This window comes from Theropithecus gelada, chromosome 5 (assembly GCF_003255815.1).
Source record: "Theropithecus gelada isolate Dixy chromosome 5, Tgel_1.0, whole genome shotgun sequence".
NCBI lineage: Eukaryota > Metazoa > Chordata > Mammalia > Primates > Cercopithecidae > Theropithecus > Theropithecus gelada.
Genome location: NC_037672.1, coordinates 85,033,217 through 85,058,917, shown reverse-complemented (window position 1 = coordinate 85,058,917; position 25,701 = coordinate 85,033,217). Strand labels below are relative to the sequence as shown.

The following is a 25,701-nucleotide window of genomic DNA, read 5'->3' as shown; positions in this document are numbered from 1 at the left end:
TAATTCAGCATATAGTGTTCAACTCTGTGTCTTTGAGTGTTTATTTCTTTTTCTTTCTTTCGAGATGGAGTCTCGCTCTGTTGCCCAGGCTGGAGTGCAGTGGTGCGATTTCAGCTCACTGCAACCCTTGCCTCCCAGGTTCAAGCGATTCTCCTGCCTCAGCCTCCCAAGTAGCTGGGACTACAGGCACGTGCCACCATGTCCAGCTAATTTTTGTATTTTTAGTAGAGACAGGGTTTCACCATATTGGCCAGGATGGTCTCCATATCTCGAGTTCATGATCTGCCTGCCTCGGCCTCCCAAAGTGCTGGGATTACAGGCGTGAGCCACCATGCCCGGCCAAGTGTTTGTTTCTTTATGAAGGCTCCCATGCCAAGTGAAACTTGTATTAAATAAGTCTGTATGCGTTCCTCCTGTTGATCTGTCTTATGTCCATTTAATTTTCAGACCCAGCTGAAAAACTCTTAAAGGATACCTCCTCTGCAATGAGAATGATATTTTCAACAGAGCACAGTAGGAACTGAATTCAATGCTGATTTTATTTCAACTAAATAAAGCAATGCACAAGTTATCTGGGCAGCAAGCTTAACTCTAGGAGCAAAAGCCAAGAAACGAGGATTCTTTTTTTCTTTAAATTATCCATCACTACACATGGCTGTCTTCCATACCTGCTCTCAGAAGATGTGTGTTAACAAATTTTATGTAAAGAAATACAGGAAAAGAGAAAAAGGGGAAACGCAATTTATCTAGTCTGCCAGTGAAGGTGGTCTCTCCATCTTCTGTTCTGTAAACTGCTCCATCAGCAGGGTCCACGTCGGAAGATTTTAATATTTTGACCACTTTCCCTGCAAATTGAACAATCATAGAAACACATTTATTACCTACCATACTGAAACTACCAAACTGAAATTATTTGTGTTAAGAAGACCCATACAGATATACATTAGATTCCTTCCATGGCTACACTTACTTAATCATTTTTTAAGCTAAATCTAGGAAACAAAGAGGGTGGAAGTCACCAGTCTGCCATTTTTTCCCTAACCCTAGGGCACAGGACATTAACCCCAAAGAATCACTCAGAGAGCTGGGCATGGTGGCTCATGCCTGTAATCCCAGCACTTTGGGAGGCCGAGGTGGGCGGATCACTGGAGGTCAGGAGTTCAAGACCAGCCTGGCCAACATGGTGAATCCCCATCTCTACTAAAAATACAAAATTAGCCAGGTGTGGTGGCACATGCCTGTAACCCCAGCTACTTGGGAGGCTGAGTCAGAAGAATCGCTTGAACCCAGGAGGCGGAAGTTGTAGTGAGCCAAGATCTTGCCAATGGACTCCAGCCTGGGCAACAAGAGCGAAATTCCATCTCAAAAAAAAAAAAAAAATTAGCTGGGTGTAATGACGCATGCCTGTAATCCCAGCTACTCTGGAGGCTGAGGCAGGAGAATAGCTTGAACCTGGGAGGCAGGGATTGAAGTGAGTCAGGCGATAAGTGAGACTCAGTCTCAAAAAAAAACAAGAAACAGAGAAGACCAACTGAGGTCAAATAATGAATCCCCGCTACGTACAAAGCTGCATACCTGAAGGAGTAGTTGCAGTCACCTGGTCAGGTGTGCTACATGAAGCATATCAAGTATCATTACTTAGCATTCTACTAAGCAGAGTCAGTAAGTCGCACTTCCTAACTAGTAGTACAGGGTGTGCAGATCACCTACACATGCCCTTTGAATTAAAAATAAAATTTAATACTTCACGGAGTTTAACTATTAAATAGACTCTTAATTTTAGGAAATTTCACATTAGTGGGCAATAACATAATTTGATTACCTGGCCTATAGTTGACTAATCACACATCTCATTGTTTAACTTGATCTGAAAAATGCACTGAGGATTTTGCATCTCTTTAACCATCACCCTGAAAACTGAGAACTACCATTATCACTTTTGATTCTTACATCCAAGAAAATAGTCACTACCTCCTAAGTAATCAAAATTCAACAAAAGAAACGAAGAGTCTGGGCATGGTGGCTCACGCCTGTAATCCCAGCACTTTGGGAGACCGAGGCGGGTGGATCACTTGAGATCAGGAGTTCGAAACCAGCCTGGCCAACATGGTGAAACTCTGTCTCTACTAAAAATAAAAAATTAGCCAGGCGCGGTGGCGGGTGCCTATAATCCCAGCTACTTTGGAGGCTGAGGCACGAGAATTGCTTGAACCCAGGAGGCAGAGTTTGCAGTGAACCAAGACGGCACCACTGCACTCCAGCCTGGGTGGCAGAGCGAGACTCTGTCAAAAAAAAAAGAAAGAAAGAAAAAGAAAAAGAAATGAAGAATACTTGGCTAGTCTACAGCTGTAAAATCATGTTACCTGATTTTCATGCACAGAGTACATTCATTGGGGTAAGTGATCATGTCAGTGCCACACACAGGGTTAAAGTCCCTGGGACATCCTGGTAATTGATACCGAGCGCAGAATGGCTGGAAAAAAGAAAGGGACAGAGAAATTCAAGAATGACTTGAGATACACTCATAAAATAGTTCAGAGAAGAAAATGTCCCAGATCTCCTTAGATTTCCTAGAATCATTCAATAAAAATACTTTTATTTTCCAGAAAAAAAAATTTTTTTTGAGACAGAGTCTCACCCTGTCTCCCAGGCTGGTGTGCAACGGCACAATCTCAGCTCACTGCAACCTCCGCCTCCTGGGTTCAAGTGATTCTCCTGCCTCAGCCTCCCAAGTAGCTGGGATTACAGGAGTGTGCCTCCATGCCCAGCTAATTTTTGTATTTTTAGTAGAGACAGGGTTTCACCATGTTGGCCAGGCTGGTCTCGAACTTCTGACGTCATCCACCCACCTTGGCCTCCCAAAGTGCAAGGATTACAGGCGTGAGCCACTGCACCTGGCAAAAAAAAAAAATTTCTAATGCTAAAATCAGATACAATGTTGGTGTGATGGTTCAATACAAACTATGTAAAAAAAGGACCCCGGCCGGGTGTGGTAGCTCATGCCTGTAATCCCAACACTTTGGGAGGCCAAGGTGGGCAGATCACCCAAGGCTGGGAGTTCGAGACCAGTCTGACCAACATGGAGAAACTCCATCTCTACTAAAAAATACAAAATTAACTGGGCATGGTGGTGCATGCCTGTAATCCCAGCACTTTGGGAGGCCAAGGCGGGCAGATCATGAACTCAAGAGATCGAGACTGAGGCAGGAGAATCAAATGAACCTGGGAGGCAGAGGATGCGGTGAGCCAAGATCACGCCATTGCACTCCAACTCTCCAACCTAAGCAATGAGAGCGAAACCCCATCTAAAAAATAAAAAACATTTAAAAATTAAAATTAAAAGGACCTCAGAGGCTTCAATCTGGCTGATTTTTAAATGAAAGTCTGAGACACGCCACCATACCTACTTTTTTATTGTCTAGCTTCATAATTTGTACTTCACTACAATGTCCATGTGGATGTTCTATTAAATTCCACCTTAATCCCTTGCCTGAATGCCAAGACAAAATCAGGAATCTAATCTTTCAATCTGAACTTTTAAGGCACTGACATTTAACCAAAAACATTAAAGAAAGCAGGAGATACAGAATTGAAGCAAATTTGTGCCAAAGGAAAAATGTTCAAAACAGGTTCATCATCTATGGAGGCTCCAAATTTCATCCCACAAGATACTAACTACAGGAAGAGAGTTGAATCTGGGCAAACATTGCCCCAAAACTTCCTCTCCACCCTCTGGAAGAGGGCCACTGCACATTTATTATTCCTTAATGTCATTTTAATTCTTATAGAAGGGCGGAGCATGGTGGCTCATGTCTGTAATCCCAGCACTTAGGGAGGCTGAGGCAGGTGGATCACTTGAGGTCAGGAGTTTGAGACCAGCCTGGTCAACATAGTAAAACCCCGTCTCTAGTAAAAATACAAAAATTTGCCGGGTATGGTGGCACACGCCTGTAATCCCAGCAACTCGAGAGGCTCAGACAGAAGAATCGTTTGAACCTGGGAGGCAGAGGTTGCAGTGAACCGAGATTGCACTACTTCACTCCAGCCTAAACAACAAGAGCAAAACTGTCTCAAAAAAATTACAAATTAAAATAAAAATAATTCTTATAGAAGGATATGCTAAAATTTTAAGCAATTCTCTGACCTTTATACTCTAGAGCAGGGGTTTCCAACCATCAGGCCACAAACTGGTACCAGTCCGTGGCCTGTTAGGAACTGGGCCTCCTGTTAGCAGGAGGGAAGTGGCTGGCCAGTGAGCATTATCAACTGAGCTCCGCCTCCTGTCAGGTCAGCGATGGCATTAGATTCTCATAGGAGTACGAACCCTATTGTGACATGGGCATGCGAGGAATCTAGGTTGTGCACTCCTTATGAGGCTATTATTTTTTTTTTTCGAGATGGAGTTTTGCTCTTGTTGCCCAAGCTGGAGTGCAATGGCGCCATTTCGGCTCACTGCAACTTCCGCCTCCCAGGTTCAAGCAATTCTCCTGCCTCAGCCTCCCCAGTAGCTAGTATTACAGGCGCATGTCACCATGCCCAGCTAATTTTTTGTATTTTTAGTAGAAATGGAGTTTCACCATGTTAGCCAGGCTGGTCTCAAACTTCTGACCTCAGGTGATCCACCTGCCTCAGCCTCCCAAAGTGCTGGGATTACAGGCATGAACCACCGCACCCGGCCCTTTTTTTTTTTTTTTTTTTTTTTGACAAAGTCTCATTCTGTCGCCCAGGCTAGAGTGCAGTGATGCCATCTAGGCTCACTGCAATTTCCGCCTCCCGAGTTCAGGCAGTTCTCCTGCCTCAGCCACCCAAATGGGTAGGATTAAAGGCACCCACCACCACGCCCAGCTAACTTTTGTATTCTTAGTAGAGACTGGGTTTCACTATGTTGGCCAGGATGGTCTCAAACTCCTGACCTTGTGATCTGCCGGCCTCGGCCTCCCAAAGTGCTGGGATTACAGGCGTGAGCCACCGCACCCTGCAGAGACTCCTAACTAATGCCTGATGGTCGGAGTTTCATCCCAGACCATCTCTGCCCACCCCACTCCATGCCTCAGTGCATGGAAAAATTGTCTTCCACAAACTGGTCCCTGGTCCCAAAAAGGTTGGGGACCGCTGCTCTAAAGCTTTTCTCCTGAAAGTTTCTTATATCGTTTACTGGTATAGTCACTCATTTACAGATGTTATGGCAGACACAAAGACAAAGAAAAGTTGGATCCTGACTATAAGGAATTTAGGATGGAATAAGGCAATCAAGAAATACACATGCTGGTCTTGAAGAATGGGTAAAATTTAATATAGAAGGCTGGGAGAATGTCTACCGCAAAGAAATAAAATTGATCAAGCAAAGGCACAGTGGCAAGAGAAGTGGTTGGCATTGGAGTTAACAGTTTAAAGGAATCTCCAAAACTCTTTTATGATTTAAAAAAAAAAAAAAAAAAGGTTGACACAGGAGAATCGCTTGAACACAGCAGGCAGAGGTTGCAGTGAGCCAAGATCCCTCCATTGCACTCCAGCCTAGGGCACAAGAGTGAAACTCTGTCTCAAAACAAACAAACAAACAACAAACAAACAAACAAAAAACACAGTACTCAACGAACTAGGAACAGAAGAGAACTTCCTCAACCTTATAAAAGGCATCCATAGAAAAAACAAAAACAAAAATAAAATAAAAGGCATCCATAAATAACCTACAGCAAACATTCTACTCAGTGGTAAAGGACTCAATGCTTTTCCCTAAAATCAGAAATAAAAACACAAGAATGTCCACTTTCACCTCTTCTATTCAACACTGTACCAAAGTTTCTTGCCAGGACAATTATCCAAGAAAAATAAATAAAATGCACCCAGATGGGAAAGGAACAAGTAAAACTATCTCTATTCAAAGATGACACAGGGCTGGGCACAGTGGCTCATGCCTGTAATCCCAGCACTTTGGGAGGCCGAGGCAGGCAGATCACTTGAGGCTAGGAGTTTGAGATGAGCCTGGCCAACATGGTGAAACCCTGCCTCTACTAAAAATACAAAAATTTGCCAGGCGTGGTGGCAATCACCTGTAATCTCAGCTACTTGAGAGGCTGAGGCAGGAGAATTGCTTGAACCCGGGAAACGGAGGTTGTAGTGAGCTGAGATTGCACCACTGCCCTCCAGCCTGGCGAAAGAGTAAGACTCTGTCTCAAAAAACAAACAAGCAACAAAGATGACACAATCTTGTTATATAGAAATTCCTAAGAAATTCACACACACACACACACACATACACACACACACACACACACACACACACCCAATAATTACTAATAAACAAGGCCAGGTATGGTGGCTTATATAATTATATGTACTTTGGGAGGCTGAGGTAGGAGGATGACTTGAGGCCAGGAGTTCAAGGCCAGCCTGGGCAACATAGCAAGACCCCATCTCTACAAAAAATTAAAAATTAGCCATGTGTGGTGACCTGTGTGTGTAGTCCTAGCTTCTCAGGAGGATGAGGAAGAAGGATCACTGCAGCCCAGGAGTTCAAGGTTATATTAAGTTATGATCATACTATTGCACTCTAGCATGAGCCACAGAGTGAGACTCAGTCTTGGAAAAAAGAAAAAGGACTAATAAGCAAGTTCAACAAGGTTGAAAGATACAAGATCAATATATAAAACTCAATTTTACTTCTATACACTAACAATGAACAATCTGAAAATAAAACTAAGAAAACAATTCCACTTACAATAGCATCAAAAAGAATAAAACATCTCTAGGGCCAGGTGTGGTGGCTCACACCCTTAATCCCAGCACTTTGGGAGGCCGAGGATCACCTGAGGTTAGGAGTTCAAGATAAGCCTGGCCAACATGGTGAAACCCTGTCTCTACTAAAAAAATATAGGCCAGGCACAGTGGCTCACAGCTGTAATCCCAGCACTTTGGGAGGCTGAGGTGGGCGGATACCCGAGGTCAGGAATTCAAGACCAGCCTGGCCAGCCTGGTGAAACCCCATCTTTACTAAAAATACAAAAATTAGCTGGGCATGGTGGTGGGTGCCTGTAATCCCAACTACTCAGGAGGCTGAGGCAGGAGAATCGCTTGAACCCAGGAGGTGGAGGTTGCAGTGAGCCGAGATCATACCATTGCACTCCAGCCTGGGTGACAGAGTAAGACTCCATCTCAAAAAAAAAAAAAAAAAAATATATATATATATATATATATACACACACACACACACACACACACACACACACACACAAAAAGTAGCTGGGCATGGTGGCGGGAGCCTGTAATCCAGCCACTTGGGAGGCTGAGTCAGGAGAATCACTTGAACCTGTGAGGCGGAGGTTGCAGTGAGTCGAGATGGCTCCACTGCACTCCAGCCTGGGTAACAGAGTGAGACACTGTCTCAAAAAAAAAAAAAAAAAAGAATAAAACATCTAGAAAGGCCAGGCGTGGTGGCTCATTCCTGTAATCCCAGCACTTGGGGAGGCCAAGGCGGGCAGATCACAAGGTCAGGAGTTTGAGACCAGCCTGACCAACATGGTGAAACCCTGTCTCTACTAAAAATACAAAAATTAGCTGGGAGTGGTGGCATGTGCTTGTAATCCCAGCTACTCAGGAGGCTGAGGCAGGAAAATCACTCGAACCCAGGAGGCAGAGGTTGCAGTGAACCGAGATCACACCATTGCATCCAGCCTGGGCAACAGAGTGAGACTCTGTCTCAAAAAAAAAAAAAAAAAAAATTAAGAATAAATATTTACAAAGTGTAAGACATGTACACTGAAAACTATAAAGCATTGTTGAAAGAAATTAAAGGCCTAAATACATAGAAAGACATCCCATGTTCATGGATCAGAAGATTTAACACTTTTAAGATGACAATACTCTCCAAATAGATATATAAGTTCAATGGAATCCCCATCAAAATCTTAGCTGTCTTTTTTTTTTTTTTTTTTTTTTTTTTTTTGAGACGGAGTCTCGCTCTGTCTCCCAGGCTGGAGTGCAGTGGCCGGATCTCAGCTTACTGCAAGCTCCGCCTCCTGGGTCCATGCCATTCTCCTGCCTCAGCCTCCCGAGTAGCTGGGACTACAGGCGCCCGCAACCTCGCCCGGCTAGTTTGTTGTTTTTTTTTTTTTTTTTTGTATTTTTTAGTAGAGACGGGGTTTCACCGTGTTAGCCAGGATGGTCTCGATCTCCTGACCTCGTGATCCACCCATCTCGGCCTCCCAAAGTGCTGGGATTACAGGCTTGAGCCACCGCGCCCGGCCTTAGCTGTCTTTTTTTGCAGCAGAAACTGACTAATTGATCTTAAAATTCAGATAGAAATATAAGGGACTCCAAGTAGCCAAAACATTCTTGAATAAGAAAAAAAGGTTGGAGGATTCACACTTTCTCATTTTGAAACTTACTATAAAACTACAGTAATCAGGCTGGGCACGGTGGCTCATGCCTGTAATCCCAGCACTTTGGGAGGGGAATGACCTGAGGTCAGGAGTTTGAGACCAGCCTAGTCAACATGGTGAAACCCAATCTCTACTAAAGATACAGAAATTAGCCAGGCATGGTGTTGCACACCTGTAATCCCGGCTACTTGGGAGGCTAAGACACGAGAATCGCTTGAACTCAGGAGATGGAGGTTACAGTGAGCCAAAATTGTGCTACTGCACTCCACCCTGGCAACAAGAATGAAACTCCATCTCAAAAAAAAAAAAGGTATAGCACTAACAATAGAGGAGGATATACTATGAGAAAACACCAGAAGGTACAGGTAGAAAAGTAGGCTGTGTTGATGAGGTTAGACTTTCTCTGTGGGCAATGAGAAGTCCTTGAAGATTCTGCACAGAGACATGCTACATTCAGTCAAGATTTTAGAGACTAATTGGAGCAGCAGTGTGTAGCAGGAACTGGAAAGTGAAGATACTAAAAGGCTGGGGAAAACCCATTGAAAAGCCACTATGCTAATCTAGGTGAGAGATAATGGGGGCCCTAAATTAGAGCAGTGGCAATGGAAATAAGGAAGAAAAACCAAAGATCAATCTCTCTCTCTCTCTCTCTTTTTTCTTAAGACTGGTCAAGTGAAGCAGTGGAATGAAAAAGGAACAGAGAAATCTGTGGTTGTGATCAATTAGTTGTAAACACCACTGCACAAAAACTAGCCAAACCAACGATCTCTTGTGTGAGTCATCCTTTTAACAATCCTGTCAAAAGACAGCACGTCCAGGCCGGGAGCGGTGGCTCATGCCTGTAATCCCAACACTTTGGAAGGCCAAGGTGGGTGGATCCTGTGAGGTCAGGAGTTCGAGACCAGTCTGGCCAACATGGTGAAACCCCGTCTCTACTAAAAATACAAAAAAATTAGCCAGACAGGGTGGCATATGCCTGTAGTCTCAGCTACTTGGTAGACTGATGCAGGAGAATCACTTGAACCCAGGAGGCAGAGGTTGCAGTGAGCAGAGATCTCACCACTGCACTCCAGCCTGGATGACAAAGCAAGACTCTGTCTCAAAATAAATAAATAAATAAAGACAGCAGGTCCTGCAGCACTTGCATTGCCTCCTGAGTGTGAATGCCTTCTTAAATTCTACATGTAGGAATTCACTCACTTTACCCTAATCCCAGCCTTAAAACGAAGGTACCATAACTCCCATTTTCTAAAAGAAAACCAAACCCAAGCAAACCGAATCACTGACTAACAGTGTTATTGGGCATCCATGAGATGCTGAAGACTGAGCACCAAATAGCAAATAAGACACTATACCTGACAACAGGCATAGTTTCCTGGAGGACATAGGCAAACAGGCAATTACAATCTAATGCTGTGACGGGGTAGAGAAAAGCACTGGATCTGGAGTCAGACTGCCTGGATGAGAAGCATAGCTCCACCACTTCCATGTGACCTTGACCAACGGGATAATAATGAAATAACGATCCCTACCTCACAGTACTGTGAAAGATGAAATTAGTTATTATATATGAAGCATTTAGAACACTGGTATGGCACGTAGGTATCTAAGTATTTATTGTTATGATGGTGATGATGATGCAGTATAGGTAAGCAGAGAGAAAGTGTGTGTGGATATATATATCTACATCTCTACTTTGGAGGAAGGGAATCGCGTGGGAAGGTTTCCTGGAAGAAGTCTACTCCGAGCTGAATGCTCAGAGTTAACCTACTGAAGTCAATATCCTCATATGTCAGATAATGTCTATCTTACAACATCATTGTGAGAATTGAGAGACCAAATAAACAGACAATGACTAGACCTTATATAAAGCAGAACTCTGACCCACAACCTGCAGCATCCTGCCCAGGAACTCAAATCATTATTTAGAGTAACCAAGCCAGGGGGCCAGCCGGCTATAAGTCAGACTTGAACGAAATCAGACTGCTATCTCTAGTGACAGCCCAGGAAGCCAAATAATAACCCCTTTAACAATCAGCCCAAAATGGCTAGGACTTTTTTTTTTTTTTTGAGATGGAGTCTCACTCTGTCATCCAGGCTAGAGTGCAGTGGTGTGATCTCAGCTCACTGCAACTTTTGCCTCCTGGGTTCAAGTGATTCTCCTGCCTCAGCCTCCCCAGTAGCTGGGATTACAGGCACGTGCCATGATGCCTGGCTAATTTTTTGCATTTTTAGTACAGACGGGGTTTCACCATGTTAGCCAGGATGGTCTTGATGTCCTGACCTCGTGATCTGCCCACCTTGGCCTCCCAAAGTGCTGGGATTACAGGTGTCAGCCACCATGCCCAGCCGCAAAATGGTTAAGACTTGATTACTAACTGACAGCTTCCATAATTTCTGTCCTTGATTCCAACTTAGGACAACCAGAGAAAACCAAATACGCACCCCTAACCCATATCATAGAATGTCCTGCTTCTAGCTAGCTCACCTGCAGCTTCCCTGTGCCAACAGCCTCCAATCAGGCCATACCTGAAGCCATTTCTTTTTTCCACTATAGTTTTCGCACTCCTCTCTTTGACTCGAGTCCCTATTCAAATGCAGGTGACAGTGGCTGACTCTCTTGCTATAACAAGCCCTGAAAAACACAGCCTTTGCTTGTTCTCATTTGATTGGTCTCCTTTTACATCCTCACAATTTAATTTGATAAAGTACATAAAATATCTAGTACAAGGCGTAACTATTTTTCTAAGGACCTTTTGAATCTTTAAAGGAAATATTAACAGAAACAAAGACTGGGCTGTTTTCAACTAAAATTTACACTTTTATCTGAATCAAAAGGGCTGTGTGACAACCTGGTTTCAAACGCAGTCCTCAATGGTTTCAAAAGTGGCAGGTCAGACCTGAGAGCCAGCCTCCCTCCCAGACGGTTTTGGGCTTCACTGTATTGGTAGAAATAGTACAAGTGGTTTCCTACTTACCGTTTTATATTTTGAAAATCGACGGAACAGAGGGCCTGTAAGAAGAAAGCATAGACATTTTACAGTATGGGATCAAGGTAAGGTATTGTTCATGAGGATTTTTTTTTTTTAATGAGATCTTGCTATGTTGCCCAGGCTGGTCTTGACCTCCTGGGCTCAAGCGATCTTCCTGCCTAGGCCTCCCAAAGTGCTGGAATTCGAGGCGTGAGTCACCACATCCAGCTTCATAAGAATGTTTTAAAATCCAGTTTGGGATTTATCCAGGTCACATCTTCTATTTTCCCCTCTAAATCCTACCTTCTTTAAACTGTCCCCAGCCCACTTCCTCCAGAAAGGATATTCAGTTTTTTATGGCACCTCTCCCCACAAGCACACAGAAATAACATTTGGTTCTGTTCCCATTAGGTTTGGTTGAGAAAGGACTTTGAAGCTACGGAATAAAAGTCGCGCTAGCGCACTGCAGCTTCAATTCCTGGTCTCAAGCGAGCCTCCCGCCTCAGCCTCCGGAGTAACTGGGACTACCGGCCCAAGCCACCGCAGCTGGCCAAGGAAGTAACCCTTAATTAATAGTTCATGATATTCTTTTCCTTTGCAGCTCGGGGTAACAAATATAAAATTTAATGCAAGATGTGAGCATTTTAACTCCATTTTAAGAGAGGTGTGGACTAAAGCCCCTTTCTCGTAAGCATCCACAATTCCTCATTCCTGCGCATCTCCTCCTGTGGGACCATACATAAAAACCCAACTCCTCATCTTGGGCACCTGAAAATCTACTTTAACAGAGAAAGCGCTCTAGATAGCAGGCGTCCTTGGAGCTGGGAGTGAAATCCAAGCAAGAACTAACCACACCCCCCAATTCGCGCTCCTCCACCTGGCAGGTCCTCTGGGGAACCGCCCGTAACGGCCGCGCGGGTACCGTCGCCGAGGCCGCCCAGAGCCGGGCAGGGGCCGCCGCCGGCGTGACTCCCTCTCCCGCTTTTCTCCAGAGGTCCCCGCTCTCCAGGACCGCTCCGAGCGCTACCTGCGAAGGTAACTGCCAGGAGCAGCAGCGCCAAGCGCAGCACCGCTAGCGCCATCCTCCTCCCGCGCCGGGCGTCTGGCCCCTGCGCTCTGGTGCCAGCGCCACTCGCAAGGGGCGCGGGGAGGGCGGGGGAAGGGAGGAAGAAGGGGCGGGGCGAGAGTGGGAGGAAGTGCAGGGGTAGGTGGCGAAGGCAAGAGGGGCGACGGGAAGAGGAGCCGTGAAGGGTCGAGGGAGAACCGGGAAGGGCTGGGAAGGAGAAAGGTAGAAGGACGGGGGAGGGGGCCATAGGGAAGGAGGGGGCGAGGGAGATAGAGGAAGGGGCGGTTGTTGCCCCACACCCTCTCCTTCCCGCCGAGGAGACTAAGGGGAAGACCTCTCCCTCCGACATACAAGAACCTGAGAGCCCTAGGGAACCCTCGTGGAACTCCTGGGAGCTCTGTCAATCGATCCCTATTTCTTAAGCATCTACTGAGTCCCAGATAGTGTTTTGTTGCTGAAGACACAGCCCTGACCTCGACAAAGGAGGTCCTTGCTCTCAGGAAGCGTTCCGCCTTTCCCTCTTTTAATATATTTTTTAACTATTTTAGTTGACACATAATGATTATACATACTTATGGGGGTACATAGTGATATTTGGATATATACAATGTGTAGTGATCAAAACAGGATAATTAGCATATTCATCACCTCAAACATTTATTATTACTTTGTGTTGAGAACATTCAAAATCCTTTCATTTACTTGAAAATACGTAATAAATTATTATTATTATTATTTAAATTTCAGACAGGGTCTCGCTCTTTTGCCTAGGCTGGAGTGCAGTGGCACAATCTCAGCTCACTGCAACCTCCACCTCCCAGGTTCCAGGTATCCTCCCACCTCAGCCTCTCTCCCAAGTAGCTGGGACCACAGATATATGCCACCATGCCCAGCTAATTTTTGCATTTTTTGTAGAGAGGGGTTCTCACCATTTTGCCCAGCCCTTCTTTTGAAGCCGAAATGCCTACTCACACAACTCTGAGCATTGCCTCTGAGTCTGGGGTCAGATTTGTGCTGTAATCCCAGCACTTTCGGAGGTTGAAGTGGGTGGATCACTTGAGGTCAGGAGTTCGAGACCAGCCTGGACAATATGGTGAAACCTAGTCTCCACTAAAAATACAAAAATTAGTGGGCATGTTGCCATACTCCTGTATGTACTCAGGAGGCTGAGGCATGAGAATTTCTTGAACCCGGGAGGTGGAGGTTGTAGTGAGCCAAGCACACCACTGCACTGCAGCCTGGGCAACAGAGTGAAACTCTGTCTCAAAAAAAAAAAAAAAATGCTGGAGACTGGAGCCAGCTGATTTTGTCAGAGTGATGAAGAGTCATTGCTGTGGCACTGCTGAAAGAAACAGCCAGCAGGCAGGAGCCAGTCCCTTCTCCCTCCTCCTGCCTTCTGGTGTTCCCCTCACGGACCCTATGGGCATAACCTTCCAGAAGCCAGCTGGAAAAGCAGAAATGAGGTCTGCTGAGACCTGGCACCACATAGCAGAGTATAGAAGGGGAGGTGTAGAGCTGATGGAGAATCACCTTATGACTGGCATGTTCCCATGCCCACCCCTTGACCTTAGCAACCTCAAGGGCTGGAACAAGAAGACACTGTGCAGTTTTCAACTCCACTTGGCACCACACATGGCTGAGTTCTGGCTGGTATCCTGCTGAGGCCAAGGGGTAAATTTGAAATGAGTGTTAGTACTTTTCTAAGTCACATCACATTCAGTTCTTTGAACAACAGTCATAAAATGGTCATAGGTCATTTTGCTGAAGATTCTTATCAAGAATTGATAAAATATAATTTATATATAAAGCTTTCTCAACTCTGTTGGATGTCTGTTACCAAATGACATGTGCACTTGCTTACGAACACCTTTGATGCTCTGGGAACACAAATCTGACCCCAGACTCAGGGGCAATGCTCAGAGTTGTGTGAGTAGGAATTTCGGCTTCAGAAGAAAAGTCATTTACACCTCAAGATAGATTTCTTATAAATGTGATGTGTGTGGATACAGCTGCCTTTACGTTATTTTGTTTCAAAGAGCTGACTGACTGGTAGAATGGCTCATGCCTGTAATCCCAGCACTTTGGGAGGCAGAGGGAGGCAGATTGCTTGAGCCCAGGAGTTGGAGTGCCAGCACCACTCACAGGGGACACGGGGAGGGCAGGGGAAGGGAGGCGACATGGTGACAAAACCCTGTCTCTACAAAAACTATAAAAATCAGCCTAGTGTGGTGGTGTGCACCTGTAGTCCCAGCTACTCAGGAGGCTGAGGTGGGAGGATCACCTGAGCCTGGGAGGTGGAGGCTACAGTGAGCCATGATCACACCACTACATTTCAGCCTGGGTGATAGGAGTGAGAACTTGTCTCAAAAAAAAAACAATAACATTGATAGTTATACCTTAGAAATATTTTCTATAATGGTGCTTTTCACATGTTGTCTCAGCATTTGTGAGCCAAGAACAACGGTCAAAAAACATTTTCTGTAAAGGGCCAGATAGTAAGTACCATAGACTTCTTGTCACAGCTAAACTCTGTCATTGTAGTGCAAAAGGAGACATAGACTGTAACTCAATGAATGGGCATGACTGTATTCTTGTTTTGTTTTGTTTTGTTTTGTTTTGTTTTGTTTTTTTGAGAGAAGGTCTTGCTCTGTCACCCAGGCTGGAGTACAGTGGCGTGATCTCGGCTCACTGCAGCCTCAACCTCAGCCTCCTCCCACCTCAGCCCTGCAAGTAGCTGGGACTACAGGCATGCACCACCACACCCAGCTAATATTTTTGTAGTTTTTGTAGAAGTAGGTGATATGGTTTGGCTGTGTCCCCACTCAAATCTCAACTTGAATTGTATGTCCCAGAATTCCCAAATGTTGTGGGAGGGACCCAGGGGGATAACTGAATCATAGGGGCCAGTCTTTCCCATGCTGTTCTCATGATAGTGAATAAGTCCAGGAGATCAGATGGGTTTATCAGGAGTTTCCACTTTTGCTTCCTCATTTTTTCTCTTGCTGCCACCATGTAAGAAATGCCTTTCACCTCCCACCATGATTGTGAGGCCCCCCAGCCATGTGGAACTCTAAGTCCAATTAAACTTTTCTTCCCAGTCTCAGGTATGTCTTTATCAGCACTGTAAAAACAGACTAATACACAGGGTTCTGCCATGTTGCCCAGGCTGGTCTCAAACTCCAGAGCTCAAGTGATCTGCCTGCCTCAGCCTCCCAGAGTGCTAAGATTATAGGCATGAGCCACTGTGCCCAGCTGGCATGGCTATATTCTAATAAGACTTTACAAAAATAGGCAGCAGGCCGTGTTTAGATTATGGGCCTTAGTTTACTGACCTTAAGCCAAACATACCCCAAAAATGGCCATGCAGACCACTGGCGTGTTTGTTAGAGGGTAAAACCAGGTGCAAGCTAAGAGATCTGTTTTGTGGTTAATCCTTGTGGTTTGGTTTTTAGTCATTTTTTAGGTATTCATTGCTGCTTAGGTCACCATAGCTCAAAATGAATTAAAAAAATTGATAAAGTGTCTAGACAATTTAGGCAAAATAAAAAATTTTTTTCAGTCTTATTATCTGGTCAGTAGCTTTAAAATCATGTTTTTTTTTATCATGAATTATCTAGCTAATTCTGCCTGTAGAAGTCTGACTTTCAATTTTAGTTTTCTGTCAGTTCCTGCTGCTCCCCTTGTCATCATAGGGGCCTACAGAGGAGCTTTCACTGTTTCTCATGCTACAGCCTACTAAGATCTTATTACTAACCCCATCAAAGCATATTATCCAATACCTGTTTAATAATCAATTCTAGGCTTTTGAAATGCAGCCATAGGCATAAAAAAGCAAGCTCTGGGTCTCTGGTTTCTGGCCCCTTGACTGCAAAGATGGCTCCCAATGCTTCCTGCCTCTCTGTGCATGTTCTTTCCGAGGAATGGGATTTAATGACCTTTGATGCCAACCCAGAGGACAGCGTGAAAAAAATCAATGAACATGTCCGGTCTAAGACCAAGGTTCCTGTGCAGGACCAGGTTCTTTTGCTGGGCTCCAAGATCCTAAAGCCACGGAGAAGGCTCTCATCTTATGGCATTGACAAGGAGAAGACCATCCATCTTACCCTGAAAGTGGTGAAGCCCAGTGATGAGGAGCTGCCCTTGTATCTTGTGGAGTCAGGTGATGAGGGGCAGAGGCACCTCCTCCAGGTGCGAAGGTCCAGCTCAGTGGCACAAGTGAAAGCAATGATCGAGACCAAGACGGGTGTAACCCCTGAGACCCAGATTGTGAATTGCAATGGAAAGAGACTGGAAGATGGGAAGATGATGGCAGATTATGGAATCAGAAAGGGCAACTTACTCTTCCTGACATCTTATTGTATTGCAGGGTGACCACCCTGGGGATGGGGTGTTGGCAAGGGCCAAAAAGCTTATTTCTTTTAATCTCTTAATCAACGTGAGAATGAGATGAGTAGAGTAAGATTTGGGTGGGATGGGTAGGATGAAGAATATTGTCCAACTCTGTTTCTTTGATTCTAACACAATTAATTAAGTGGCAGGATTTTTAATAATGTATTACTGAGACTAGTAAATAAAATTTTAAGGCAAAATAGAAAAAAAAAAAAAAAAAAAAAGCAAGCTCTGTTATACTAAAATTAGCTCAAAATGAAACATAGACTTAAAATATGAAACTTTAAAATTTTAGAGAAAAGCATAGGAGAAAGCATTTGCTCTGAAAAAAAAAAAAAAAAAAAAAATCCTATGCAGAAGATGAGGCTGGGTGCAGTGGCCCACGCCTATAATCCCAGCACTTTGGGAGGCCAAGGTGGGCAGATCACCTGAGGTCAGGAGTTTGAGACCAGCCTGGCCAACGTGGTGAAACCCTGTCTCTACTAAAAACACAAAAAATTAGTCGGGCTTGGTGGCACATGCCAGGAGGTTGAGGCAAGAGAATCACTTGAACCCGGGAGGTGGAGGTTGTGGTGAACCGAGATCATGCCGTTGCACTCCAGCCTGGGCAATAGAGTGAAACTCTCGGGAAAAAAAAAAAAAAAAAGATGAAAAGTAGCAAGGCTCAGTGGCAAGCACCTGTAATGTCGGCTACCCGGGAGGCTGAGGCAGAAGGATCACTTGAGCTCAGAAGTTTAAGGCTCTAGTATAGACTGGGCACGGTGGCTCACACCTGTAATCCCAGCACTTTGGGAAACTGAGGTGGGCAGATCACCTGAGGTCAGGAGTTCGAGACCAGCCTGACCGACATGGAGAAACCTCATCTCTACTGGAAATACAAAATTAGCTGGGTGTGGTGGCACATCCCTTTAAACCCAGCTACTTGGAAGGCTGAGGCAGGGGAATCAGTTAAACCCGGGAGGCGGAGTTTGCAGTGAGCCGAGATGACATCATTGCACTCCAGCCTAGGCAACAAGAGTGAAACTCCGTCTCAAAAACAAAAAAGAAGTTTGAGGCTGTAGTGCTTAATGATCTCACCTGTGAATAGCCACTGCACTTCAGCCTGGGCAACACAGGGACACTCCATCTCTAAACACAAACAAACAAAAAAGGCAGAAGGCTGAGGCACAAGAATCACTTGAACCTGGGAGATAGAGATTGCAGTAAGCTGGGATAGCGCCACTGCACTCCAGCCTGGGCAACAGCAAGACACCATCTCAAACAAAAAAAAAAAGAGAAAGAGAGAGAGAGCGCGCTAAAAGGAGAAACTGTAGACCAGGAGAACATATTTTGTCTAAAATATATAAAGAGATCTCAAAACCAAGAATAAAAAAATATACATGATTAGAAAGTGGGCAAAAAGATATGAATAGACATTTCCCTGGAGAGGATATACAGGTGGCAGATGAGCATAACATTGTAAGCCATTAGGGAAATGCAAAATAAAAACTGCAATAACACTACACACCTGTCAGAATGACTAAAATAAAAAACAGTAGTAACATCAAATGCTGGCAAGGATGTGGAAAAAGTGGATTACTCATTGTTCACGGAAATGTGAAATAGTACACCTACTCTGGCCGGGCACGGTGGCTCACGCCTGTAATCCCAGCACTTTGGGAGGCTGAGGAGGGTGGATCATTTGAGGTTAGAAGTACAAGACCAGCTTGGCCAACATGGTGAAACTCCATCTTCACTAAAAATACAAAAATTAGCTGGGCATGATGGCGTGCGCCTGTAATCCTAGCTACTCAGGAGGCTGAGATAGGAGAATCACTTGAACCCGGGAGGCAGAAGTTGCCATGAGCTGAGATCGCACCACGGTACTCCAGTCTGGGCGACAGAATGAGATTCCACCTCAAAAATATAAATAAATAAATAAATAGGCTGGACGTGGTGGCTCGTGCCTGTAATCCCAGCATTTTCAGGGGCTGAAGTGGGCAGATCACCGGAGGTCAGGAGTTCAAGACCAGCCTGGCCAACATGGTGAACTCCTGTCTCTACTGAAAATACAAAAACAAAATTAGATGGGCGTGGTGGCGTGCGCCTGTAATCCTAGCCACTCAGGAGGCTGGGGCAGGAGAATCGCTTGAACCCAGGAGGTGGAGGTTCCACTGAGCTGAGATCGAGCCACTGCACTCCAGCCTGGGTGACAGAGCGAGACTCCATCTCAAAAAATAAATAAAATAATAAAATAAAATAAAATAGTATGGTTGCTCTGGAATAGAGTTTGGCAGCTTCTTAACAATCTAAGTGGTTGGGCGCGGTGGCTCACGCTTGCAGTCCCAGCACTTTGAGAAGCCAAGGCGGGTGGATCACCTGAGGTTGGAGTTTGAGACCAGCCTGGCCAACATGGCAAAACTCTGTCTCTACTGAAAATAAAAAAATTAGCTGGTCTTGGTGGCGGGTGCCTGTAATCCCAGCTACTGAGAAGGCTGAGTCAGGGAGCATCCCTTGAACCTGGGAGGCGGAGGTTGTGGTGAGCCGAGATCGCGCCATTGCATTCCAGCCTGGGTGACAGAGTGAGACTGTCTCGAAAAAAAAAAAAAAAGAAAAAAATCTAAACATACAAATACCACATGACATATGACTCAGTAATTGCACTCTTGGGCATTTATCCCACAAAAAAGAAAACTTGGGGCCAGGGGTAGGGGCTCATGCCTGTGATCCTAGCACTTTGGGAGAACAAGTCAGGTGGATCATTTGAGGTCAGGAGTTCGAGACCAGCCTGACCAACATGGTGAAACCCCATCTCTACTAAAACTACAAAAATTAGCCAGGTGTGTGGTGGAACATGCCTGCAGTCCCAGCTACTTGGGAAGCTGAGGCAGGATAATCACTTGAACCCAGGAGACAGAGGTTGCAGTGAGCTGACATTGTGCCACAGCACTCCAGCCTGAGTGACAGAGTGAGACTCCGTGTCAAAAAAAAAAAAAAACACAATCAATCAATAGATCAATCAAAGCAGGCCAGACGCGGTGGCTGTTTTTTATTTTTGTTTTTGAGATGGAGTCTCTCTCTGTGACCTAGGCTGGAGTGCAGTTGCGCAATCTCATCTCACTGCAACCTCCGCCTCCTGGGTTCAAGTGATTCTCCTACCTCAGCCTCCCAAGTAGCTGAGATTACAGGCGTGCACCACCACGCCAGGCTAATTTTTCTATTTTCAGTAGAGACAGGGTTTTGCCATGTTGGCCAGGCTGGTCTCAAACTACTGACCTCAGGTGATCCGCCCACTTCACCTTCCCAAAGTGCTGGGATTATAGGTGTGAGCTACCACGACCAGCCCTTTTTAAAAAAAAAAAGAAAAAAAAAGAAAAAGAGAGTAAACCCTGCATTTTTTAAATTCTGTTATGTATCTTCACGGGGTTGGTGGTCACAGGAATCTTCAAATGTGGATACAATTGCATAGAATTAAATATACGCACAAACACGCACAAATGAACATTGGTAAAACTGGTGAAATCTGATTAAAGTTAGTAGACTGTATTGTCAGTTTCCTGTTTTCTACATTATAGTTACGCAAGATATTACTATACTATTTTCTAACAACTACACGCAAGTCTACCATCATCTCAAAATATAAAGGTGAAGCTCTGAAAATTATCTATAGAATCTGAATAGTAAAGGGACATAATTCTTTTTTTTTTTTTTCTTGAGACAGAGTCTTGCTCTGTCAACAGGCTAGAGTCTTCACTCCAGCCTGATCTTGGCTCTCTGCCTTCCGGGTTGAAGTTATTCTCCTGCCTCAGCCTCTCAAGTAGCTGGGACTACAGGTACACGCCACCATGCCTAGCTAATTTTTGTATTTTTAGTAGAGATGGATTTTACCATGTTGGCCAGGATGGTCTCGATCTCTTGACCTCATGATCCACACATGTCGGCCTCCCAAAGTGCTGGGATTACAGGCGTGAGCCAGCGCGCCTGGCCTTCGTTTTTTGGGTTTTGTTGTTGTTGTTGTTGTTATTGTTTTTGAGACAGAGTTTCGCTGTGTTCCCCAAGCTGGAGTGCAGTGGCACGATCTCGGCTCACTGCAACCTCCGCCTCCCAGGTTCAAACAATTCTCATGTCTCCACCTCCCAAATAGCTAAGACTATGGGCCAGCGCCACCACACCTGGCTAATTTTTATATTTGTGTAGAGATGAGGTTTCATCATGTTGGCTTGACCTCAAGTGATTCCCCTACCTCAGCCTCCCAAAGTGTTGGAATTATAGGCATGAACCACTGTGTTCAGCCATAAAGGTATGTAATTCAAAATATTCTGAGCATACAGAGTCTCTTTTCCTTCTTTAACATCATCATGATTTAAATGAACCTGAGTAATTAATGTTATTCTAGTAAATCGTAGTGGCCTTAAGTCTAAGTATTCAGAATAGGTAATTTTAGCCGGGTGCGGTGGCTCAGGCCTGTAATCCCAGCACTTTGGGAGGCCGTAGGCTGGTGGATCACCTGAGGTCAGAAGTTTGAGACCAGCCTGACTAACACGGAGCAATCCCATCCCTACTAAAAAAAAAATACAAAATTAGCTGGGCATGGTGGCACATGCCTGTAATCCCAGCTACTTGGGAGGCTCAGGCGGGAGAATTGCTTGAACCCAGGAGGCAGAGATTGCAATGAGCCAAGATCTGGCCATTGCACTCCAGCTTGGGCAACAAGAGCGAAACTCCTTCTCAAAAAAGAAAAGAAAAGAAAAAAGAATAGGTAATTTTATTATATTCTACAATGAAGGGCAATTTAAACGTAATGTAATTTAACGTTTAGACATTTGTGAAACTTTCATCTAAAAGATTCCCAGGTTTCTATGAGAAAAATTAAAACAACCTTTTGTCAGAGTAGGCATCCCAATTATTTTACAAAATATGCTCACCGTAAACAAGACAATGATATGACTTAGAATTAAAGGTTAATATAACCTTTCTTGCCTTGCTTTCTACACAGCATTGTGAAATTATGTGTCCTGGGTATTTTTGACTTGTATGTGCTTCTGATTAGCTGGAAAATAGCTAGGAAAATACAGTGGTCAAAACACAGAATTTGGCCAGGTGTTCTAATCCCAGCACTTTGGGAGGCAGAGATAGGAGGATAGCTTGAGGCCAGAATTTGAGACCAACCTGGGCAACATTGTGAGAGCCCTATCTCTACAAAAAATAAATAGAAGACAAGCCTAATTCAATGTGGTTTTCTTTACCATTAGGCTCTGTGATGTAGATAGAAACTTTACCCCTGAAGCTAACATAATTGAAATGCAATTGTCATCAAGTTGGCAACCCAACATGTATGTTCCGTATTGCCTCTGGCACCAAGTTTAAACATTTAAGAAAAATTATCCTAATGTGTCCTCCAAATATGTCCTTTCTTTATTTTATTTTATTTTATTTATTTATTTTTTGAGACGGAGTTTTGCTTTCCTTGCCCAGACTGGAGTGCAGTGACGTGATCTCGGCTCACTGTAACCTCTGCTTTCCAGTGGTTTCAAGCAATTCTCCTGCCTCAGCCTCCTGAGTAGCTGAGACTACAGGCACATGCCACCACGCCCAGCAATTTTTTTTTTTTTTTTCTGAGATGGAGTCTCGCTCGGTCCTCCAGGCTGGAGTGCAGTGGCGCAAACTCGGCTCACTGCAAGCTCCGCCTCCCGGGTTCACGCCATTCTCCTGCCTCAGCCTCCCCAGTAACTGGGACTACAGGCACCTGCCATCATGTCCAGCTAATTTTTTGTATTTTTAGTAGAGATGGAGTTTCACCATGTTAGCCAGTATGGTCTCGGTTTCCTGATCCCATGATCCGCCTGCCTCGGCCTCCCAAAGTGTTGGGATTATGGGCGTGAGCCACCACGCCCGGTTTACGCCCAGCTAATTTTTTGTATTTTTAGTAGAGACAGAGTTTCACCATGTTGGCCAGGATGGTCTCGATCTCTTGACCTTGTGATCTGCCCACCTTGGCCTCCCAAAGTGCTAGAATTACAGTCATGAGCCACCGCGCCCGGCCCAAGTATGTCCTTTCAAAGTCATACTAGAGTACTGTCTAAAAGGCCGGCATGAAAGTTATCTGATTCCAGAGGAAGTCATTTCATTTCATTTATTTACCATTGATAGGGCCCGGAGTCTGTAAAGTTAGATGTTAGCTGATGGAAAATAAGTGGCAAATGATTTTGTTGGGTAGAAAAGATATCTCCAGGCCAGGTGCGGTGGCTCACTCCTGTAATCCCAGCACTTTGGGAGGAAGTGCTGGGATTACAGGGGTGAGCCACCTTGCCCAGTCAAAAAAAGGTCTTTTGTAAGATAAGGTCTTGCTGTGGTGCCCAGGCTGATCATGACTTCCTGGGTTCAAGTGATCCTCCTGCCTCAACCTCCCGAGTAGCTAGACTACAGACACGCCACCCAGCTAATTTAATTTTTTTTTTTTTTTTTTTTTTTTTTTTTTTGTAGAAACAGGGTCATGCGACACTGCCCAGGCTGGCCTCAAACTCCTGGCCTCAAGCAGTCCTCCTGCCTTGGCCTCCTAAAATGCTGGGATTACAGGTATAGGTCACCATGCCTGGCCTAATACAAAGGTTTTTTGTTTTTTTTTTTTTTGAGACAGAATCCCACTCTGTCACCCAGGCTGGAATGCAGTGGCTCAATCCTCAGCCTCCCATAGTGATGGGATTGCAGGAGAATCGATTGAACCCAGGAGGCAGAAGTTGCAGTGAGCCAAGATCACGCCATTGCGCTCCAGTCTGGGCAACAGAGTAAGACTCCGTCTCAAAAACAAAGATGAAAAACAAAGATGTGCACATCCAAAGATGAAGATGGAAACTGAGGGAGAGGGGTATGGAACAGGCTCTATATTAAGAATAATCATTTTTCACAATCCACATCAAGCAAAAATATTTCTAAGCTCAAGCAGGTAGACCATTCATTTGAAATCAAAACTCCAACATTTCAATATAATCACAAATCCAAGACTAGTTAAGTCATTTCCTTAAAATGTACATTCTCCAACAGCTAGTAGAGCTAAGCTGGTTTTGGCGATGTCTACTGCCATCTAGTGGAAATGGATTGACATAACTAGTGCATCATTTAGTGCTAACGCTTTCAAAGTAAAGCTTTCAAATTAAAGTTTTCAAAGTACTCTCATTTTATCTCCACAGTAACCTGTGAAATAGACATTATTATTCAGTTTGTTTCAATTTATTAAAAAATTTAAGGCCGGGCGCAGTGGCTCACTCTTGTAATCCCAGCACTTTGGGAGGCTGAGGCAGGCAGATCACTTGACATCAGGAGTTCAAGACCAGCCTGGTCAACATGGCAAAACCCCATCTTTATTAAAAATACAAAAATTGGGCCAGGCACAGTGGCTCACACCTGTAATCCCAGCACTTTGGGAGGCTGAGGCGGGTGGATCACTTGAGGTCGGGAGTTGAAGACTAGCCTGACCAACATGGAGAAATCCCATCCCTACTAAAAATACAAAAATTAGCCGGGCATGGTGGTGCATGCCTGTAATCCCACCTATTTGGGAGGCTGAGGCAGGAGAATCACTTGAACCCAGGAGGCGGAGGTTGCAGTGAGCCAAGATCGTGCCATTGCACCCCAGCCTGGGCAACAAGAGTGAGACTCCGTCTCAAAAAAAAAAAATTAGCTGAGCATCGTGTCAGGCTCCTGTAATCCCAGCTGCTCAGAAGGCTGAGGCAGGAAAATTGCTTGGACCTGGGAGGCGGAGGTTGCAGTGGACCGAGATTGAGCCACTGATTTCCAGCCTGGGTGACAGAGTGGGACTCTGTCCCAAAAAAACCACAAAAAACCTTCATATTAGGCCAGGCATGGTGACCTATACCTGTAATCCCAGCATTTTAGGAGGCCAAGGCAGGAGGACTGCTTGAAGCCAGGAGTTTGAGACCAGCCTGGGCAGTGTAGCATGACCCTGTTTCTACAAAAAAAAAAAAAAATTAAATTAGCTGGGTGGCGTGTCTGTAGTCTAGCTACTCGGGAGGTTGAGGCAGGAGGATCACTTGAACCCAGGAAGTCATGATCAGCCTGGGCAACACAGCAAGACCTTATCTTACAAAAAACCTTTTTTTGACTGGGCAAGGTGGCTCACCCCTGTAATCCCAGCACTTTGGGAGGCCCAGGCAAGCAGATCACTTGAGGTCAGGAGTTCAAGACCAGCCTGGCCAACATGGTGAAACCCCATCTCTACTAAAAATGCAAAAAATTAGCTGGACGTGCTGACACATGCCTGTAATCCCAGCTACCCAGGAGGCTGAAGCAGAGAATCGCTGGAACCTGGGAGGCAGAGGTTGCAGTGAGCCGAGATCGTGCCACTGCACTCCAGCCTGGGAGACAGAGCAAGACTGCCTCAAAAAAAAAAAACAAAAAAAACTAACCCTTCATATTGTCAGGCACTTATTATAAGCACTGTACATGAATGATCTAATTTATTTTCCATTACAATCTAATATAGTAAGTATTATCTGTGTTATTATTCCCACTTACAGATAAGAAGCCAAGACTTTGAGAATTTAAGAAGCATGCTGAAAGTCCAACAGCTAGTAAAGTAGGAGCATCAGGGTCAAAGTAGGGGATCCTACAAGGCATGCATGTTAATGTAAGTTATCATCAACATCACAAAATGTGTCAGACATTCTCCTAAGCAGTTAGTTTATAGGTATCAGCTAATTTAATCTTCACAAAACCCGAACCAGGAGAGGTGGCTCATGCCTATAATCCCAGCATTTTGGAAGGCAGAGGTGGGCAGATCACTTGAGGTCAGGAGTTCGAGACCAGCCTGACCAATGTGGCAAAACCTCATCTCTACTAAAAAGACAAGAAATTAGCCAGGTGTGGCCGGGCGCGGTGGCTCAAGCCTGTAATCCCAGCA

General features: G+C 44.8%; 2 protein-coding genes across 3 annotated transcripts; one reads left to right on the top strand and one right to left on the bottom strand.

Moving 5' to 3' along the window:
• Positions 1-520: 520 nt before the first annotated feature.
• On the bottom strand, positions 521-12,502 carry SPINK2 (serine peptidase inhibitor, Kazal type 2). 2 transcript variants are annotated; one of them, XM_025385796.1, is made up of 4 exons: positions 12,363-12,502; positions 11,357-11,391; positions 2,364-2,473; positions 521-845 (listed from the first exon to the last, which is right to left on the bottom strand). In XM_025385796.1, exons 1-4 carry the CDS (start codon positions 12,430-12,432, stop codon positions 800-802), a joined length of 261 nt encoding a protein of 86 aa, XP_025241581.1. In that variant the 5' UTR covers positions 12,433-12,502; the 3' UTR covers positions 521-799. The 2 variants fall into 2 exon arrangements, with proteins under 2 accessions (XP_025241581.1, XP_025241580.1); XM_025385795.1 differs by lacking the exons at positions 2,364-2,473; positions 11,357-11,391 and having other exon boundaries at positions 12,228-12,502.
• Positions 12,503-16,263: 3,761 nt separating this feature from the next.
• On the top strand, positions 16,264-16,852 carry LOC112625045 (ubiquitin D). The gene has a single exon (XM_025386236.1). It carries the CDS (start codon positions 16,290-16,292, stop codon positions 16,785-16,787), a length of 498 nt encoding a protein of 165 aa, XP_025242021.1. The 5' UTR covers positions 16,264-16,289; the 3' UTR covers positions 16,788-16,852.
• The last annotated feature ends 8,849 nt before the right edge of the window (positions 16,853-25,701 follow it).

What these genes read in the sequence shown, in the direction of transcription:
- SPINK2 (XM_025385795.1), bottom strand. Translation starts at nt 12,432, where the DNA reads ATGGCGCTAGCGGTGCTGCGCTTGGCGCTGCTGCTCCTGGCAGTTACC. An exon ending in TTCCCCAGAGGACCTGCCAG is followed by an intron (nt 846 to 12,227) that starts GTGGAGGAGCGC and finishes TTCAATTTGCAG; the next exon opens with GGAAAGTGGTCAAAATATTA.
- LOC112625045 (XM_025386236.1), top strand. Translation starts at nt 16,290, where the DNA reads ATGGCTCCCAATGCTTCCTGCCTCTCTGTGCATGTTCTTTCCGAGGAA.